This window comes from Lonchura striata, chromosome 23 (genome assembly GCF_046129695.1).
Source record: "Lonchura striata isolate bLonStr1 chromosome 23, bLonStr1.mat, whole genome shotgun sequence".
Classification (NCBI taxonomy): Eukaryota; Metazoa; Chordata; class Aves; order Passeriformes; family Estrildidae; genus Lonchura; species Lonchura striata.
In genome coordinates this window covers 5,461,727-5,483,470 of record NC_134625.1, presented here as the reverse complement: position 1 = coordinate 5,483,470, position 21,744 = coordinate 5,461,727, and the positions used below count along the sequence as shown (strand labels likewise).

Sequence of the window (21,744 nt, the reverse complement as noted above, 5' to 3'; positions counted from 1 at the left end):
CGCAGCCCCTCGCCTGGCATCCCCGCGCCCGGCGGTGGGTTTTAAAACAATCAAACCCGGCGCTGGCTCTCGCGGGTGCCCCCGCTCCGCCCCGCCGCAGCCGCCCGTGGAAATCGCACGCCCCACGCCTGCAGTGAGGCAGGCAGACTGCCTGGCTCATGCCCGTGATGACTTTAGAGCTGACAACCTCCTCTCCTCGACCCCCCCTTCCCCTCCACACCCACCCCTGCGCTCAATGGCAGCGCCGCTGCCTCTCGCACCAGACTATATTTGCAATATGTGCTAATTTACCAGCTATATGCCCTTGGATTTTAAAATGAACTCATCAGTCAATGTTTCTAGTAGCGATGCTCCCTCTCTCTGCCTCTCACACACCCTCCACTGCAGACATGTTACTCATTCCGCAAGCATTTCCTCCCCGAATGTCCGTCAGACGCATATACACTTCATTGATCAAACCAAATCCCCTGATAACAATAAATAATAATACAGACAGTTAACATCAGCGGGGAGTGGAGCGGGGGGGCGCGGGGGGAGAGACAAAGATGACGACTAAATCTGCATTGTGCTTCAGGAGGCTGAGCCCTGCCTTTCCCAGGGATGCTCGGCACAATGCGGGGCGCAGGTAGCCCCAAAACCTCACCCTGGGGCCTTCCCCAGCCCCCCCGTTTGCCCAAACGCTGGGGACAGTGATGTTTAATACCTGAACCCACACAGGCTTCAAAAGGTGTTTGTAGGAACAGAAAGTGGGTCTGGCTGTGGAGGAGAGGAAGCATCTCATGCAAAATCCAGCAATAAATCCAGGCAGTTCCTTTGTTACACCGAGCACCGCACAGACGCTCAGGAATTAAAGGTATCTGTGCACCCAAAGCCACAAGGATTTCCAGAAACACCTTTCAGCTCGCCCTGAAATCCTTTCCCTTCCTACTGAAAGCAGGGATCACCTATGCAAGGCACCAGGTTGGGAAGAAAGGCTGTTAAACATCCCTCTGCCTGATATTTCAGGGGCTTTAGGGCTGCTGTGGCTTCATTTCCCAATTTTCTGGGGCTGAAACAGGGGAGGCAGGAGTTTGGGATTGCCCCTTGGGATTTTGGCTGGTTAGACAGCTTGTGTGGGTCTGGCAAGGAGAAAGTGGCTGCAGTGTGAGTGTTCGGGAAGTTGGGCAGGGTGGGGCTATCTAGAAATCTTTGACTCACTGGGGTAACTCCCTGAGCACAGGAATGAAATTACTGCTCCAAGCAAACTGCGTTTTATTGAGCAGCAGCCTCAGAATGAAATTCTGCATGCACACGGAGCTGGGGACAGCTAAAATGAACGCATGGAAACAAATATATAGCCCGTAATTAAATTATTGGGTGCAATGCAGAAGCCTCTGGGTGATGGAAGAGGTGGGATTATGCAGCAAAGTCAGTTTGGGAATGCACGGGTACAAATTTTCTTATTTATACCGGCATAATCCTGAGTGGCATCAGCCTAGATAAGGGAAGAATCCAACCTGTGTAGTGAGGGATCAAATCTTTGGGAAAAGTAGTCTGGATTAGTGACTGTATCTGCCAACCATCCTTTCACTCCCTTTAGAGTCCCTCACCACCACTGCAAGATTTTGCCATCACGCAGAGCACTTCACATCCATTGTCTCCTGATCTTCCTTCCCAATAAAAAATGTTTGATTCTTTTTTTCCCAAAGTTTTGTAGCAAACATACAATTTCTTTATACACTTTAGCCAAGCCTTCGGAGGATACTTATTTCAAGCAGTTAACACCTGACCCCAATTTTTGTGGGTAATTAGTGAGCTAGATAACCACACAAAGTGGGTAATTATTTAGTACCCAAGGGTACTGTACAAGAGGGTAGAGGCTGGCGGTGTTAACAAAAGCACATCCCTAATTATTGTATCCATCCTGATGTTTTAAGAATGGTTACTTCCACCTAATGATCCATGATAAATCAGGAAACTCCTCTGCCTCCCTTGGATGGGATAACCAAGGGCAGGAAGGGAGGGCAAAGCCAACGAGAGGCACAACTTCAATTTGTGCAAGCTCCAAGAGAAGAGAGAGGAATCCCCTCGGAGAGGCAGCAATAACCATCCCTAAAAACCACCAGGTTGGTTGGGAAGCTGGAAAAGCCACAAGGGAGGTTTGTAGGGAATGCCTCAGGCCCTGCTGATGGATCCTCGTGTGCAACTCCATCGTGCTCCAACCAAAAAACCATTTTGCTCCTGGAAAATCACTTTAAAGCTGTACAAACGGGGTGGTTTGTATTTAGGGAGGGTCAGAAATGCCAAGGAGTTGCACTAGGCGGGGGGGAAAAAAATAATATTTGATGAATTTCAATTATCCATCACAGCCAATATTTATGTTGCCACAACCACATTTGCCCTACGGGAAATGTTGCATCCTCAGAGGGGTTGTCCTCAAATTTAAGAAAGGAGAAATGGGAACTATATTGAAGTAGAAACTCAGTAAGATTTCATTCTTAAATCCATACAAATATCCCCAAGGCAGGTGTCAGAGGAGGGTGACAGGAAAAGGAGCAACAGCCACAAAGGAAAATTCAACAAATTCCACCTCAACCCTGAGGTGCCCTGGGAGGTTTTTGGGTTCTCCCTGCCCGGAGCCATCCTGGATGTGTCCCCGTGTCCCTGCTCCAGGTGACCCTGCCTGGGAATGGGGGATCTCCAGAGCTCCCTTCCCACCCCAAATGCTCTGGGATTCTGAGAAGAAAAAAAAAAAATTTGGTTTAATCAGCAGCAGCAGGTGATAAAGAAGTGTTTGGTGGAAACAGATCCAAGGCCTGGAACACAGAGCCCCCATCCCCTGAGCACTTCACACTCACTTAAGGACATCCTCAACCAAGACATTCCGCTCAGAGGAAAAGCACTTTCCTCTTTTAATTGCTTTTATGAATCACCACCGAGGTCCACACACTTCATTTACTGGACTGCAGCAACCCTGTTTTGCAAACACTCAAATACCAAAATGTTAAAGGCCTCCAGGCTGGCAAAAATAATAAAATAAAAATAATAATAAAACAAAAATAATAAAAAATAGAGGTGTCGCTCTGTTTGGTTTGATCCCAACTTTGCATTTAACTCAGCTTGCTGCTCTAGGCCAGGCACTACAAAAAAAACCCACAACTGGCAGCATCACCTGGCCCTGTGACCACCAGGAATTCAAAATTTAAACAGAGAAAGTTTGAGGGGTTTCCACAACTTCTCATATTTCTCTGTTGTTCTGTGGTTTGTTGGGTTTGGGGTTTTTGATTTTTTTTCTGGAGTGAAATAACCACAACAGAAAGAGGCCTGAAAATTGTTCTCATATTTAAAAAGGGGCCAAGTCTCTGCAGTCCATTTGTAAATAAATATAAATAAAATTGGTATCCCCTCCACTAATGCTCTCAGGGATATGGTTTGCAGGAAATTCTTGCAGAAATGGAGTGAAAGTTTGCAGAGAGAAGCTGGAAAACAGAAAGGAAGAATGAATTTAATCATGGAGACAGGATCAAAGGAAGGAGAGTCCTTGGTAGGTGCTGTTGTAGCAGAAAGTAGAATAAATACAAACTATTACAATATTTTTTTCCCCCTCAGATCAATTGGAATTAGCAATTCAAAGGGGAAGCCACAGGAGAAGGGATGTTCAGCCAGGGAGGAAGCTTTAGGGACTTCAGCATTAACTCCAAAACCTTGAGGCCTTTTTGAGACCAGTCAATAACTTCACTCTGGGCCAAGTGGACAGAGATCATTTAGGAAATATCTTTAAAATAACGCTTAGAGCTCAGCTGTAAAGGACAGCATACATGAGAATAGTCTCCAAATTAATACAATGTCTTCAGGGGAGTAAAAAAATTCAGTAATAAAAATCAAGAATTCGAATGATGCGAGGAAAGGTAAAATTCAGAGTGCAAAGCAAAACTGGGCGAAGTTGTCATGATTTAGACATTTCCAGAATGGTGCTCCTGACAACCAAAAGCTTCTCATTTGAGGCTCACTGTTTTGCAGAGCAATTGCACAGCAAATCACTGATAAAATCAGCATTCTGTAAAAACACAGAACCATCAGGACAACACTTACCACATCCCTGGTGGGTTGTGGATCCTTGGAAGAAGCTGCAGTGTCCAGATCGATTTTGTCACCCTCGTCTCATCCCCTGGCATTCAACAGAGAGGACAGAGCGTGGTTCAGAATCATCCCAGGCCCATTTCAGCACCACCAAATCCTTTTCATCCAGCAACTTTCCCCTCCAAACCAGCAGATTTTGCCTCCCCCAAGCATAAAAAAGTGGTGGTTGGATTTTCCCCCCACCCTTCAGTTCTGCCAACAGGTTCTCCTTGAGCCTCAACTCCACCCCTCCCTGGATAACGGGGAAAAATGGAAATAATAAAGGTGAGAAAGCCATAAAATGATTGGATCTTAAGCAAGGGAAAAGGGAAATGAGGCAGTGGGAAAAGCCCTGCACTTACTGAAACCCAGGATTAGGGAAAAGGGAAGAATTCAACAAAAGGTCAGCCAATATCACAGAGGGATTTGGAGAGAAAGGTCACAAAGACTGATTCATCCAAAATCAGAGAAGTGGCAACACCGTACCCAGAATTTCTGTTTTGTCTGCCCTGATCCTGAGTTCTCCTAAAACAAAATGGGTTTAACCAATTTGAAATTCAAGGTGAAACCCAACATTATGTGGATGAAGACACACAAAGAATGATTACATCACTCTGGCATGATCTGCCAAATCCATCTCACATAAAGCACCCAAACCTTTCACATTTCACGTGGGTTCAGGGCCACCAAAAGTTAAAGACTCAATTAATTCAAAACACAAAAAAAGCTCCAAGGAGCTCACTCTTATTTCTCTTATTATAATTATTATTATTCTCGTATTTCACTCTTAAACTCAATCTTATTTATTAAATCTAACCTGGTTTGGGGAGATAAGATTTGAGGTTTCACCCTGAAATCTGGCAAATTTTGAAATAAATCAGTTACTAAGAGATGGAGCTGTAGGAATATGTTACCCTACAAGGCTGCCACAAAAAAAAAAAAAAAAAAAAAATGTCTGGTCAACATTTAATGCTTTTTTAAACTTTAATTCAAATTCCAATAGAGTTGTTGCATGAAAAGGTGGAGTCCCTCAATCAAATAAAATCTTTCTTTTCTTTTTTTTTTTTTTTTTTTTTCCCTGAAAAAGCCAGTAAAAATAATACCTGTTGAGGCTGTTCAATTGGAGCTTAAACTGCTGAACTTAAATTCAACTTGCAGAAAGTTTAGGGACAATTTGGGAATCTGAGCTGGCAGGAAAAGTGGAAAAATTAAAGATCCACAAGACTGAGAAGAGAGCTAGAATGAATTGTATTTCAGTAGGAAAGGAGTGCTAGGGTCACTATGGAAAATAAGGATTGTAATTCCCAGATTGGAGTGCTGCAGTCCACACATCCATTCCCATCTCCTCCAGAAATTCAGTATTTTCAATCCTTGATAATAACATAACTATTGCACCTAAGAAAGGAGCTGGGAGCCTGAGCCTCAGTTGATGTCTCAGAGGGACCTGAGGAACCTCAAAGTTCCAGAATTCTTCAGCATCCCCCAGAGCTCCCGTCAGACTCCTCACCCTTCTCACCAGCCCTGCTTTCTTTTCAAAGAGAGGGTGGAGCTGCCTAAAAGACAAAACAAAGGCATCTTTCCCAGGTTTTCTATTACTACACCTGACACAATTTAAAACGGGAAAAAAAATCCCTCCAACCATATTTCTCGCAAGAAAAAAAAAAAAAAAACATGTTCCAGCCACTGCTTAAGAATGAAACCCAAGGGTAGGACACCAAAATATTTTCTCCAGCTGGTGGTGGGTGCAAGGCACCAATCCCTGCACAGGGACGGGAGGAGCTGGCACAGAGGAATCCCAAATTCCAAGCACAGGGGAATCCCTGGCACAGAGCAATCCCAAATTCCAAGCACAGAGGAATCCCTGGCACAGAGCAATCCCAAATTCCAAGCACAGGGGAATCCCTGGCACAGAGCAATCCCAAAGCAGCAGAGAGGATCTCTGGAGTCTCTCCATCCCTTCCCCTTTCCTGCCTGCTTTATCCACCCAGACTGAAAACTCCTGGGGAAAAGGGATGTGTGCTCACAGGGGAGACTCTGGGATGCTGAGATATTTCGGTGTTGCTACCAAAAATCAAAGCTCTGGGCTCTCCAGGTGGGGAATTCTGTCTGTGGTGGAACAGGTCCTCCTTAAGCTCCAACTCCACCCCTCCCTGGATAATGGAGAAAAATTGAAATAATAAAGGTGAGGCCATAAAATGAACAGGTTCTCCTTGAGATCCAATTCCACCCCTCCTTGGATAACAGGGAAAAATTGAAATAATAAATGTGAAAAGGCCATAAAATGAACATATCCTCCTTCAGCTCCAACTCCATCCCTCCTTGGATAAAGGGGGAAAACTGAAATAATAAAGATGAGGCCATAAAATGAACAGGTTCTCCTGGAGCTCTGATTCCACCCCTCTCTGTATAACAGGGAAAAATTGAAATAATAAAGGTGAAAAGGCCATGAAATGAACAGGTTCTCCTTGAGCTCCAGCTCCATCCCTCCCTGGATAAACCTGAAATAATAAAGGTGAGAAGGCCATAAAGTGATTGGATCTTAAGGTGGTAAAGTAGGAAAAATTAACATGGTTTTTCTGTGGCTGTGGATGCAGAAACACCCAGCTGGTGTCCAGCCACTCCACTGGTGCTGGGAGCAGATAAAAACCAGGGAGCCACGTCTGGAGAGGGATGTGAGAGACAGGGCGAGTGTCAGGACCGTGCTGGGCCCAGCAGAGCTGCTCGTGCCAGGAACAGCAGCAGGAGGCAGCTCCTGCTGCCCCTCTGCACTTCTGCAGCGCCTCACTGCAGCCTCTGCTGCACCCTAACTCACTGCTCCTCCTGCCCGTAATGCAAAAAGACAGCCTTAACACTTCCAGGAGATGCAACGTGAGGAAAACAGGCAGAAAAATCTGAATTTCGGCCTATTTACGCTGATAATAAATCACGTTGCTGAGGATTTTTAATGTGTTGTAATAACGCTCTCGAGGCGATTGCATAAAAATAGTTTTGGATGATAAATCTTATCAGTGTTGACTCTGCAAAGCAAAAATCAGAAACATTTCTTCCCGGTGTGATCCTTGCAATTCCAGCGTGAGTGTCTCTGAACAGCTCATTCAGGATCAGTTCCTCTGCCTTTACAACTCCCTTAGGAGGAACAAGGACCTCTATTTTATAGGCAGGGAGCAGAACCAAAGAAAAATAAGTGACTCATCCCAGACCCCACAGGGAGCCCACAGCAGAACTTCTGGGCCTGCATCAAGGGCTTAATAAAGAAAAAGAAATTATTTCGCTCGAAAGGCAGAGGCTGTGCGGCCCATCAATAATAAAACAAGCCCCACGAGCTGCACACGAGCAAGGGACAAGATTAAAGTGCCAGCCTTCATTCACCTGGTGTCTCCAGGAAATCCAAACTCGTGCTTCCCACAGGAAACACCAATTCCCAGAGAAATCCCTCCCAAAGCCACCTTTAACTGGGATAATTCAGCAGCAGCCCCTCATCCTCACTGTTTGACCCACATGGGTGGTCCCTGCTCCTCGCTGGAGCTGCTGGTCCACGTGGAGCCAAGTGCAGCAGCAGCTCCCGAGTGATTATTTGATCACTTTCCTGCTTAATTGCCACTTTTAATTACTCGCATGGCAACAACAAAAAGTCAATCTGGCAACGGAAATCCATTCTTTGAACAACTTCTGCCTCTTCCCTCAGACACAGACTATTGCTCCATAAGCCATTCCTGATTAATAAGGGCTCCTCATGGGAAAGCCACTGGATTTCATTTCCTTCAGCTGACAGCCCCAAGTCCCCAAAAAGCAAGGGCAAAAGAACTCTTATTTTATCGTGGAAGATGACACTGTTTTTTCCCCTTGCCATTTTCCTTCAGGAAGCTATATTAGCACTACATTTGCTCCTCCATGTGGTGGGATTTCTTAAATAAAAACGTATGTTCTATATGTCTGAGCTTGGAACCAGAGCCACATTAGCCTGTTAACCATCCACGTTTGCTTCAGACTTGGCCAGCCACCTAGAAAACCTGCCAAGACCTCTCTGGCAGCGTTTTCCTCACAGTTCCAGGAAAACATGGAATATTCAAAGAATTTCAGGGCCTCCCGGCTTCGTTTGTCACCACTCTCCTTGCCCACTTAGAGCTAAATCACAGGCAAATTGCTCTAATGCCCTATTAAAGATTTAAAAATGGCCTTCTCCAGAGGAGGGTATCTGAGGACAAATCTCTGCTAATATATAATGCAAAAGCCCTGTTCAGATGTGATGCAATGTGGCAGGAGGGAGCTGCTTCCCAGTCCTGCAGCTTCCCAAGGGAGTTCTGTCCTGTCTGGGGCTTTTAGAGCTCCCCCAGCTAACCCAGGCAAAGAGAGGTTGGTTTTGTGCTCGCTGTTATTCCAGAAATGGCTGCGATCTCACAGAGGGATATTAGATGAGATATTGGCAATAAATTCATCCCTGTGAGGGTGGGAATGGAATTCCCAGAGAAGCTGTGGCTGTCCCTGGATGCCTGGAAGTGTCCAAGGCCAGGCTGGAGCAGCCTGGGATGGTGGAAGGTGTCCCAGCCACAGCAGGGGTGGAATTAAATTATTTTTAAGGTCCCTTCCAACCCAAACCATGCTGGGGTTCTGAACCCATTGAGATTTCAGAGTAAGAAGCAAACAAAAAAGTGGATTTCCAGCAGAAATTGGGGCAATGCTGTTAAAGACAGGCTGGGTGTCACTGCCGCAGCCTGGCTGTGAGCTGACCCAGGGACAGGGAGGTGACCAAATGACATCGATTCCATACCCAAAATTCAGAGCAGGATCCATGGGAGTGGCACTGGAGACATTGCCTTTGCCATTTAAACCAGGAGCCAGCTCCCCTAGAAGAGGAAAACCCTGAGTGAACAAAGTCACTCCTAACCAAGAGCAAACACTGGCCCAGAGAAAAAGGCTTTAAATAATTTTTAAATAATTTAGAGAGGGTTTTTTTCCTTACAGAGAATAAAACCTCTCTGTGATTTCAGATGTCAAGCAGACTTTTCTTGATTCCCATCACTAATTTATGGATTAAACATTTAACCCTTGACTTGAGTATGGATTGAGAGTTCCCTGTTGCTGAGAGTGAAGCAATAATAAAAATTCATATAATATCATAAATATTTTATTTATAACATTATACATTTAAAGTATATTTCTTGTATTATAAATTTATTGTGTTCTAAAATAATAAAAAAATAAATATGATATCTCTGAGCAGTGACTTCAATCCTAAAACCTCCAACCAGCCCTGATTCAGCAGCCTCACTACCTCTTTACAAACATGGAATGCACTGGACACTGATTGTGTTTTTTCCATTAACACCTCCCCTGGTTAACTCCTCATTCAATAATTATTCTCACATGCAAATGAAGGCAAGCACGTGACTGAACTATCTCAGGACTCTTAGAAAATCAGTTCCTTTCCCACTCTCCAAAATCTGCAGCAGAGAGCAGTGGAGCCTTCCCTTCTTCCCTTCCAAATTCCTTCCTGCTTTCCCTTCTTCCCTTCCAATTTCACATTTTCCCTTATTCTCTTCCCATTTCCTTTGTATTTTCCCTTCTTTCCTTCCAGATTCCTTCCTGTTTTCCCTTCTTCCCTTCCAACTTCCTTTGTGTTTTTTTCCTCTTCCAATTTCCAGATGCCTTCCAGTTATCTCTTCTTCCCCTTCAAATTCCTTCCTGTTTTCCTTTCTTCCCTTCCAATTTCCTTCCATTCTTCCCTTCCAATTTCCTTCCTGTTTTCCCTTCTTCCCTTCAAACTTCCTTTGTGTTTTTAGCTCTTCCCTTCCAGTTGCCTTCCAGTTATCTCTTCTTCCCCTCCAAATTCCTTCATGTTTTCCCTTCTTCCCTTCCAATTTCCTTCCATTCTTCCCTTCCGATTTCCTTCCTGTTTTCCCTTCTTCCCTTCCAATTTCCTTCCCTTCTTCTCTTCCAATTTCCTTTGTGTTTTCCCTTCTTCCCTTCCAATTTCCTTCCCTTCTTCTCTTCCAATTTCCTTTGTGTTTTCCCTTCTTCCCTTTCAATTTCCTTTGTCTTCCCTTCTTCCCTTCCAATTTCCTTCCCGTTTTCCCATCTCCTCCTCGTTCTCTTTTCCAAATCCCACGCTCCACATCCTTTGTGGCAGGCAGTGCAGAGCCAGGGGGAAGCTGAGGCTGCAGCCGCCCCTCTGGGATGCCACGGCTGCAGTTTGTTGTCAGAGGAGATGAGAGGCCACTTCAAACACCAGCAAAACAAACTTCTCACTAAAGCCACACCAGTGCCATTAATCCCAGAATGGGTTTGACCTGCTGCTTGCAGCAATTCCTTAAATCTCACTTAAGCTGAGGAGCACAAAGGGGCTGCCTGCACTCACCAGGGACTGTGGTGACCCCAAATCTCACACCAGCCTGGGCTGCTGCACCACAAATCCCCAGCCAGGATGGCTTGGGAGCGAAACAGGGCTGGGAAAGCAGAGCCAGCTGTGACCCTCCCTGCTTCTGAAACTTCTGTGACTTCTGGTAGTGCCAGGCTTACAGGAAACTCATATCCTGAGGAGGAAAAAGGCCACAGCCCATGCTTAGGTGCACATCTGTGGCTGCCTGAGCTGGGTTTTGTACCCAGCCCTCCAGTGATGCTCTGCTGGCCTGGGATGTCGCTGCCCTTCCTCTGCTCTCATTTGCACTGCACAGGAATTATCAGTGCCACAATTCTGAATAATTGCCATGAGCGCTGCAGCACTGCAGCTGCTGCTCGGGGTCTGGGTGTCGAGGTGACCCCAAGAGTGTAAAATCCTCATTTCCCAGCCCGTGCAGCCAAAGGAAATGTGCAGGATCAGCTTCTCAAGGTTTTTTATTTTCCCTTATTTAGAACATTCTTTCTCTGACCTGCTGAGCTCTGTCCAGCAGCTCGGCCATGGCATTCTGTCTGCCCTCAGGGGGTGTTTGCATTTTATACCAAAAACCGCCTGTGCCATGTTTACAATAACGTGCCAATATCTGTCATTTATGTTGGACAGTGTGTTTGTACCTTAAACCAACAGAAAAGTGTCACCATCACACCAAGACATGGAGGGCAAGGAGAGGGAGAAGAAGAGCAGGACACACCCAAATCCCTCCATCTTATCCCTTTGAACCCCATTCTAAAAACCCTAAAATTCTACTTTTTCACCCTGTGTTAACTCAACTCCCACACTGCTCAAACCCTTGTTGCTTGTAATTCCTCACACAAAGTTGGCAGTTTTTTTTCCACGGGCTAAAATGGAAGCCACAGGTGTTTTTGACTTTGTGCCAGGGTCTCTGAGCCCCTGCCAGGGTCTGGGGGTACCCAGGGCAGCAGAGGGATGAGCTGGGCTCCCACAGCTGCTGAGCCTGGGAGAAGAGCAAACACCCATCCCCTCTTCACTTTTATTTCCCATTGGGAAATTCTGTGCTCAGTCCTTCGGAGGAGCCATCCACGGACTGCACCACGCTCCAGACTTCCCCAACATTTTCCCCCAGAAGTGACCAGAATTAGCAGCTTTGGACAGCCCAAATCTGCCCTTCCCACTGGATTTTCCCTGCTCTTGAGTTGCTGCTTTTCATCCCAAACCTTATGGAGTCCAAGCTCAGTTCTAAAGTTATTACAATGAACGCCCATAATTCTGTGTATGGTTATTAAAAACACAAGTACCTAATTTGTTCTAGACTTGCAAAGTTCCCATTAAAGTCTAAAAGCAACTAGATTCCTTTTTTTAAAAAATTAAATACTGGTGGAAAAAGAATGGCTTTATAAAACAGTTTGAATTTTTCACTATTTAATTTCACTCCTTGCACTCAGTTTGTGAAACTGAGAGAATCCCAGTCTCCCTCCTCATCCTTCCTTTTCCTCAGAACATTCTTTTTGGTTTTTTCCTTTCTGATGGGCATGGTTCGGTGCCTCAATTTCAGATTTATCTCTGCTTGTTGCTGGCACCTTTTTAGCCACTTTTTGTCCTCTCGGATCTGGTGGAACAGCTCCTGTGCCATCTTAGCGTCTTTGCACCCAAAAATTTCCCTTTAGTGTTGAGCAGAGGTTTATCCACCCCCTTTTTATAAGAGGAATGAGGCCTAAAGTGTTCATAAAAACTAAAATTCATGGCTTGAGTTACAAATACTCTGGATATAAGAAAAACAAGCAGCAAAGTCTGGTTGCCCATCAAGAATTCAATGATTTTTCAAAAGGGTCTGGAGTGGATGTGGTGGGAGGGAGGAGCCACTGCTGATAAGACAGAAGGAAGAAAATTTCAATTTCTTTCCATGTCTGCCCCAGAAACCTGATTCTTGAACTTATTTCACCAGGAAACAGGGCCATGACATTGCACAAAGAGGCCAATTTCACCCTATAGCATGTGCAGATGATTTGCTCGGGGAGAATACATTTTATATTTTGAATGTATAAATTTAAATATATGCAAGTGGGACTGCCTGAAGCACCAGCAGAGTCAGGGCGAGCAGGATTTTTGGCTTATTTAAAGAGCAAATTAAAAGGAAGGGGGGGGATGCATTCCCAAATATTTGGGATTTTCCTCTGCTATGGGAAATTTCCAGACGTGAGATTTCTTTTCTGTTCCAGTTTGCTGAAACCCTGCTGGTCCAACAGCACAATTCTGAGTTTGTCCCTGCCTGACGCCTGAGTGGGCACAGAATTTATCCCAAAAACTCCCACCAGGAATGAACCGAAATCCCCAAGCTACAAAGAGGGAAAAATGGGAATGAGAAGGAAAATTTGGTTAAAAGAGAGAGGTGTGCACGCCCTGCTGTGGCCTCAGAGTTCATTTCCAAATATTCCGCTGCTTCACACCAGCTCATCCTTTCCCTGAACATTAAAATCAGTGTCCCCATCTCCCTGAGACGACATCTGTGTCCCTAAGAGATCAAAATTTTGTAGAAAAAAATGTATTTATTTAAATATTTTAATTTATTTATGTGCTATTCTATTTTATTTATTTAAACAATTTAATTTATTCCTAATTTTACATAAAATTCTATACTTTTAGTGCTCTTTTAATGTATTTATTTAAATATTTTAATTTACTTATAATTTTATATAAAATGCTACACTTTCAGTGCTATTTTAATGCATTTATTTAAATATTTTAATGTATTTATCATTTTATATAGAATTCTATACTGTTAGTATTAATTTATTTAATTTACGTATTTTAATGTGTTTATAACTTTATATAAAATTCTATACATTTAGTATTATTTTAATGTTTTATTTAAATATTTTAATGTATTTATGATGTTATATAAAATGCTATACTTTTAGTATTATTTTATTTATTTAAATATTTTTATTTATCACTTTATAGAAAACCCTATACTTTTACTATTCACTTATTTAATTTTAAATATTTCCCGAGTGTGGCGACTGAAATTCTCTTATTTTGACCCATCTGCTCAGCTTTGAGGCCGGAATCCAGATGGAATCACCCCATGCTCATCACCCCACTCTGCTCCCAAGGTTGCTGGGCTTGGAATTCCAGTCATGGCAGGAATTTTACCCGTTTGGAAACGGCACCAACAGAACACTCGGGGCCTTATTGATGGAACAATGAGTCATTCTGGCACTCCACCCCATCCCACTTTTATCTAAAATTCAACTCTGCTTCATGCATCTGATGGAGGAGGGAGCAGCAGAGTTTCAGCTGGGTGTAGAACTCGGTGGTTAAAAATCCAAAAAAAAAAAAAAAAGAAATGAAAAAAAAAAAATCTCTCACATGATGAAAGTTTCATTTTTCACAACCATGTGAGAACAGAGAAGCAAAACACGAGCGCTGCTATGAGGATTTTCTTGCTGCCCAGCAAGGCAGGAGAATAAAATATTTCAGAATGCAACACTTGAGCAGCAATTCTGGGCAGAAAATTTCAGTGGTGTTCTACAAGAGGCTTAAAAGCTTCCCTTAATATGCACTTTACAACTGTGGCGAGCTAATGATGGTGCAAGACCACAAAATATTTCCCAAATCATTTCCCTAATGACCTGAAGCTTTCAGATGGGCTGCTGGTATTTGCTGTGTGTGATTTAAATGAGGATTGAGCTCAAAATTAAAGATTAAGGCAGGGCAAGAGCTGCCACCTGTCTCTTAGGAATGCACCTGACTTACACACAGTGCAGAATGCCCACACAGCAAATACAGGATGATTTTTGGGTCAATACTGACTGAATCTAGGCAGAACACATCCAAATATTGGGTTTTACAATGTTCCAGCAGCTGGAATACAAAGTTTTTAGGGATACACTGGTTGGGAGTTGGAATTGTTGCCATTCAGTCCAGGAAAACTGGGATATGTTACAAAATACTCTGCATTTTTTAACTGAGAGATCTCAGCACAAATGACTATTTTAACCTTCTTTTTTGTCCTTTCTACCTCCTTCCTGACTGCTGGATGCATCTGTGGGATTTCTGGGTGTGTATTTGGGATTTCTGGGTGTGTGAATGGGATTTTGGGATGCATGGTTGGGATTTCTGGGTGTGTGAATGGGATTTTGGGATGCATGGTTGGGATTTCTGGGTGCATGGCTGAGATTTTGAGATGCATGGATGGGATTTTGGGATGCACGGATGGGATTTTGGGATGCATGGATGGGATTTTGGGGTGCACGGATGGGATTTTGGGATGCATGGATGGGATTTTGGGGTGCACGGATGGGATTTTGGGATGCATGGCTGGGATTTTGGGATGCACAGATGGGATTTCTGCAATTCCTGCAAAGCCGGAGCAGAGCACCCTTGGAAGTCACTGCTCTTCTGTCAGGTGTGACTGGGATTGAAAATTTCTCAGAAGTTTTTGGGAAGAAGGAAGGCACAGAGTCACAATTACACACGAGGCAAACGAGCTGTCCTTTCATTGGAAACCATTCCATAACTCCTTGGAAGTTTGTAATTTCCTTCATTACACGTGCAAGCATCAGTGCCTTTTTTTTTTTTTTTTTTCTGGTCTTTATCCCAAATAAATCCCAGTAAATTTGGAATCCATCTCACATTTGCTTGGGCATTATCTCCCAAGGCCTCCCACGGTTCAATGCCCTCCACATCCATGTGGGATGGAAGTGGAGTGTGCCATCCCCTCTCCATGAATTCCTTCCCAGGAATGTTTCTGGCCCTCCACGTTCAGAGACCCAAAACAAGGACAAAGTTCCCATTTCCCTATCGCAGGACAAACACAGTTTTGGGAGGTGGATTGTTTCTTTTTGCATTTCACATTCCGGTGGAAACATTCCCTGAAAAACACTCGCTATCTCCCTGGCTATCCAGAGGCTGAAATGAATAAAAAGTGGGACTGGAACCCAAGGAAAACAAGACAATTTTGTGCCTCCACTGCTGAAACTGAGCAAAACAAACCCCAGCAACTAAAGGCAGCTCTCGGGGCAAGCCACTTTCCTTTTGGCTTCCTCCTCTCCTCGTTTACAGCTCCTGAGCTGCTCCTTTCCTCCTTGCAAAAGGTCCAAAACTGTAACAGTGCCACGTTCTCCTGGAAATCCACTGAAATGGCACGTGATGGAAGCCATATGATGGGAGCTTAATTACACAGGGGGCATATGGAAGGCATATGAGACAGGGACATATGGAAGGCATATGATGGAAGGGCATCCGAGGACATATGATGGGAGTCTAATTAATTGACAATACATTCCTCTCATCAGGGGGAAGAGCTGGAATGCAGCTTTGTTCAGAGGGAAAAAATGCACATTGAATTATGTTCACTGACCATTCTCCCTTTATAATGATGATTCCTCGGGTTTTGGAGGGGGATGGATCTTTTCATTGACATCTCGCACAGGATTATTACAAATAATCATTTGTTTTGAACCTCCTGAAGTTTGAGCGTGCTGAGCAAATCTGAAATGCTGCCACCAAAAAAAAACCAAAAAACAAAAAACCAAAAGAGCCTGTTCTGATTTGGGATTATTCACAAAGCTGCTCCTAAAGAAGTACCAAACAGGTTAAAAAATCACAATGAAAAAATTATAGAAGATCCAGTTCTCATTTGGGATTATTCACAAAACTGTTCCTAAAGAAGTTGTAAAAAGGTTAAAAAACTACAAAAAAAACAAAATAAGAAGAGCCCGTTCTTACTTGGGATTATTCACAAAGTTGCTCTTAAAGAAGTCCTGAACAGGTTAAAAAAAACCACAAAAAGACCCCCAAAAAAGAACAGCCTGTTTTTATTTGGGATTATTCACAAAGTTGCTCTTAAAGAAGTCCTAAACAGGTGAAAAACTAAAAAATAAACCCAAAATAAGAAGAGCCTGTTCTTACTTGGGGTTATTCATAAAGTTGCTCTTAGAGAAGTCCTGAACAGGTTAAAAAAAAAACCACAAAAAAGACCCCAAAATAAGAAAAGCCTGTTCTTATTTAGGATTATTCACAAATTTGCTCTTAAAGAAGTCCCAAACAGGTTAAAAAACACAAAAAAACCCAAAAACAAAGCAATAAAAAAAGAGCCTGTTGTTACTTGGGATTATTCACCAAGTTGCTCTTAAAGAACCTAAACAGGTTAAAAAACCATCAAAAAAAAAAAAAACAAAAAAACCTAAAAGAAGAGTCTGTTCTTATTTGGAATATTCATAAAGTTGCTCTTAAAGAAGTCCTAAACAGGGGAAAATCTAAAAAAAAAAAAAAACAAAAAAAGAAGAGCCTGTTCTTACTTGGGGTTATTCATAAAGTTGATCTTAGAGGAGTCCTAAACAGGTTAAAAAAAAAAACACAAAAAAGATCCCAAAATAAGAAGAGCCTATTCTTACTTGGGATTATTCACAAAACTGTTCCTAAAGAAGTCCCAAACAGGTTAAAAACCCCAACCCTCATGGAAAAAACCTCTGTGTTGGATGGGAATCACTGCAGCTGAAAATTTACACTTCCATCTGCAAAAAGATTTATGTGGGGGGAAAAAAGGTAGTGCCGAGAACGTGCCAGGAAGATTCCTCATTTTTTAACTACCTGCATGTGTTTGGGGCATGTGCCTTCCTGAAAACAGAAGCAGCTTTGTGTTTTCCCAGATCTTTTCCTTGTCCCGAGGAGCTGCAGAGCTACAAACCACGGCAGTGATGTCTGTAACCTCTCTGAAAGCAAGATGGGATCAAATCCTATTAATCCACTCTTGGAATAACTCCTAAGTGAGCCCCAGTAACCCTCACAGCTTCTCCTCACATTCAGCAAATAGGGATTTGCAGATATTTAAGTTTTTAGGGCCACTTTACCACAAAAAATGTATTTTCTGGGTTATTTAGATACCTTGAAATAGCAATAGCGTGTTCACACTTCCACATTAACCCAATGAAGTTAACCCAGTGCCTCCTCTTTCTTTTTCTTCACCAACTGAACAAGTTTAGGAAGAGACAGAGCCTCTTATTTCTGGGAACTCAGAAAACCTTGCCAGAATTACTCATCTAGAGAGTGAAAAGATTTAAGTTCAGGTCCTGGGCCCTGACCAAGTGTTGTGGCCACCACCTTCACCCAGGCCCCCAGAGGACCTGACCCCTGAGTGCTGCCAACATCGAAAAGTTCACTTTTCTCTTCCAGCTTTAGGAGAGTTTCAAGGGTTTTTCAGGTCTCCAATATTCAGGCAAATAAAACCACGGGTTTCAGGAGCGGTTGGGTAAATTGGATGTTCCCAATTCCCTGTAAAACACATCAGAAATGTGGGGGATTTTGGTCCCACAACATCTGGGGTGTTCCCCATCTCCTTTTTATTTCTTTACAACATTTTGGGTGTTCCCCATCTCCTTTTTGTTTTCCCACAACATTTGGGGTGTTCCCCATCTCCTTTTTGTTTTCCCACAATATTTGGGGTGTTCCCCATTTCCTTTTTAGTTCTTTGCAACATTTGGGGTGTTTCCCATCTCCTTTTTGTTTTTCCACAATATTTGGGGTGTTCCCCATCTCCTTTTTAGTTTTTTGCAACATTTGGGGTGTTCCCCATCCCTTTTTTGTTCCTCCACAACATTTGGGGTGTTCCCCATCTCTTTTTTGTTCCTCCACAACATTTGGGGTGTTCCCCATCTCCTTTTTGTTTCTCCACAACATTTTGGGTGCTCCCCGTCTCCTTCACCCAAACTGCTGGGATGGAGAAGCAAACCTCTGCTTTAAAACACCCAACTTTAATGTACAAAACTCCCTAAAAATCCCCATTTTAGCCAAGTGTATTCCCCACTGGATATTCCCAAGGATCAGCTCTCTGAGGGCTCTGTAGATTTAGGTACTTCCACCAAAACCCTTTTATCTGCAATCACCAGCCTTGTTTCACTCCCAGTGTAGAATGAACTGAGACAATCAAAGACTAATAGAAAGGGGGGGAAAAATACAGATTATTTTTACCTTTGGAGACTTCTGCTTGCTGACCACGAAGGCAAGAACACTGAGAGGTTGCCATGGTGCTTTTTGGGAATGTTAACACCACGCTGCTCGAGGGCTAATGAAGGAAGACAAACATCACTGGATTTGCTACAAACTCAATAAAACAGCACCAACAAGCAGAAAAACGCTTATAAAATCAACAGTTTTGATATTTCTAGAGAGGCAGAAGGATTTTTAAAAGGTTTTCCAGCTTGTCTTACCTGCTCTTTCCTGTTCCAGGTGTCCAGAGCAAAGAGTGCTGAGGATTTTTTTGGTCGCTCCTCACGCCGGTGTGTGCAAGACCCAAGGAAAGCTAGGAGGTTGTACAGTTATCTCCCTTGGTGTAATTCTAAACTATACAACCTACTACCTCAACCTGGATGCATGCAGTCAAAAATTCATAACCTCAGGGGCTTCTACTTACACACACAAAAAATAAAAAGCCTCCAAATCCTCAGCGATTTAATTTAGAGGGAATAAACTGCTGGGGGAAAGACAGCAACCCCAAATTCAGCTCCCCACAATGGAAATGTGATAAGACACAACAAGCCAGGGTTGTTCCTGCTGGGTTTGGACAAGATCACGGAGGTTTTCACACGAGATGGAATTTTTTTCCCCTGGCCAAAATAATGGTGTTCCCCTTCCATAGCAGATTCAGAACATACACAGACATGTTTTTTTTTTTAAAAAAAAGGCATTTAAAGAAGGCTTAGGGTGAAATTTGTCCTGACAAGTCTTTTCCTTCCTGAACACACCACGCTGACCTCGACCTTGGCTCCTGGAGGTTTGAAGGATGTGCAGGAATGGGGCTGGGAGAGAATTGCAGAAGGGGAACAAATCCTGAGGTGAATTTGACCCTTTCACCAAAAGTTTCAAATGAATCACTCTGGAAAAGCAGCACTGAGCCTCCCTCAGCAGCCAGCCACGTTTCTTTCACAAGCCACACGTTTTTAACTTGTTAAATTGCCAGCCAAACAAGCAGGATGTTATCCTTGTGACTCACCCAGCACCCACCAAGGTGGCACTTGAAGCAGCAGGCTGCCTGATTTTTAAAAATTATTATTATTATTATTATTATTATTATTATTATTATTATTATTACTATTATCATTATCATTATTGTTATTATTAATAGAATAATATAGCTATCAATATCAAGATATAAATATTATCAATACTATAAATATTATCAATTTTAGCAATATTATTTTATTATTAATAGCAATATTATTATTGTTCTAACCATCCTCAAATGTGCTGCTGGGGCTGGAGCTGCCCCTCAGTTAAATCCAGCCCCTGGCACAGCAGCTCTGTGCTGGAAGGGGATTCCAAGGGAATCAAACCTCAGGGATGGGCGCTGCAGAACGCACGTGCTGCTCTGTTTTCCCAGGATAAAGCAGAATTTCTGATGATGGAAAAGGCACTGCCCTGCCTTTACACCCCAAGCCTGGCAGGAAATAAAGGGGGGAGACGGGAAGCAGCATCACTGCTCAGAATTCAGCCTGCAACAGCAGGAGAACACGTTGGAAAAAAATGCAAAATAATCTTTCTGTGATGTTTGAGTGCCCATGATGTTGATGGTATCCCAATTTCTTAGGACTCCATATTTGGTAAAGTTTACTTTGACCAAACGTGGAAATGCAGCATATTTTAGTTAGCAGCAGAGAGCTCAGTCACTGTTAACTGTTTGATTAGTTAGAGCAGGGACCAAAGCACAGCTTGGATAAGGAAACCACGGATTTCTGGCCCTGAACTCCAACCAGGAGTTGTCTTTATCCTGTCCAAAAGCATCCTGGGCCCAGCTCCTCCATCATTTCTGTGCACTGAACAGCTTTTGTCCAACAGGAAATCCAATTCTTTAACTCAAGTTGTTTTATGGGAAGGAGTGAACCTGTGTGCTGCGTTAGGCTGATGGAAAATCCCAAATCCTGCCCAATCTCTGGGTCACAGAGCAGACAAATTCCCACTCAGACTTCCAGAACCAACCTGTTCCACATTTTATAAACAAAACCATTTCAGCTAAACCACTCGTTTTCTACAACTTATCCCTGCAAGAATTTTTCTGCATCTCAGTCTTGTAATATCCAACATGTCACAACTGAAAATTTATCAATTATGACCTATATCTGATCAATGTAATGAGAAGGTGCTGGTAACACTAACACAGGCACCCCTTGCACACCATGTATTTAAAAGCAGAGCTGAGCAAAAAAACCCTAAAAACTCTCCAATAATTTGCTCTAAAATGGAAGGTAGAGAGGGATAGAGAGTTTTGCTTCATTTGCGTACTCATCAAAGGTCTTTTCATGGATAAATTACAATACTTAATTCCTTACTTTAGATTTAGGCCAAAATAACCCTAATTTTTCTCATCTTGGCCAAAGCTAATGACTCCCCACCTCTCTTTGCTGCTCTTCCATCTCCACAAAGAGACTTCAGGAACTTTCTAAATACCAAAAAAATTTTTGTCTCAGGGTTTGACACCTAACTCACCCTCTGGGGTCAACTTTAGATATCTCCCTGTTGGAACTCAAAATGTCCCTCAGACATTTTTGGAGGTTCCAGACCCCGCTCAGAAGCATTTGAGACCCTGGCAGGCAGCTGCAAACAGCTGTGATTTTGGGTTTGAAACATGGAATGATTTACCAACCTTGAAGGAAGAACAAGTAGTCACAAAAGTTTAGATATTAGAGTAGAAGTAGTCACAAAGTAAAGGGAAGAATTTTTGAGTGCTGTACAGGGGGGTTTTGGTTTTGTACATGGGGGTCAGAGGTTTTAAGATGGATTTGGGATTTGGGCCTGCCCTGTCCTTCCTCTTTCTCCTTCCTCACCTCCATGTTCTTGGTGATGTTGGCACTCACAGATTGGTTTAGAGTAGAAAATCACCATTTAATATAGGTAATAGGCATTGGGGAAAAACTGTACCCATGTAACACGTAATGTACCATATAAAAGATAGAAAAGCACCATTTAATATAGGTAATAGGCATTGGGGAAAAACTGTAACCATGTAACACGTAATGTACCATATAAAAGACAGCAGCAGCCCTGGGTGGGAGAGAAGAAGCAGTCGGGGTCAGAGAGGGTGTCAGGGTGTGTGTGTGCCTCTGCCTGAGCTGTGAGCAAACCACAGCAGCCCCAGGAGAAAATCTTTTAGACAACTTGCAATAAACTGCCTTGAGACCCAACAACAGAGACTGCTGAGCCTTTCTTTGGAAGCTCGGGCTGGAGGAGAGACTTTTCCACCACACGGAGCCACCCCGACCCAGGGTGGCCTTTGACACCTCCCCATCCTGCTGCAGAAC

The 21,744-nt window shown here is 43.3% G+C and overlaps 1 protein-coding gene across 1 annotated transcript in view; it reads right to left on the bottom strand.

Moving 5' to 3' along the window:
* Positions 1-2,005: 2,005 nt before the first annotated feature.
* LOC144247416 (uncharacterized) overlaps positions 2,006-21,744 on the bottom strand; it is a 146,701-nt gene continuing 126,962 nt past the window's right edge. The window contains exons 12-14 of the mRNA XM_077788007.1: positions 18,422-18,515; positions 17,583-17,725; positions 2,006-4,147 (exon numbers count right to left, since the gene is read on the bottom strand). Of these exons, the coding sequence (XP_077644133.1) occupies positions 18,494-18,515 (22 nt within the window). The 3' untranslated portion in view covers positions 2,006-4,147; positions 17,583-17,725; positions 18,422-18,493. The remainder of the gene's footprint in view (positions 4,148-17,582; positions 17,726-18,421; positions 18,516-21,744) is intronic.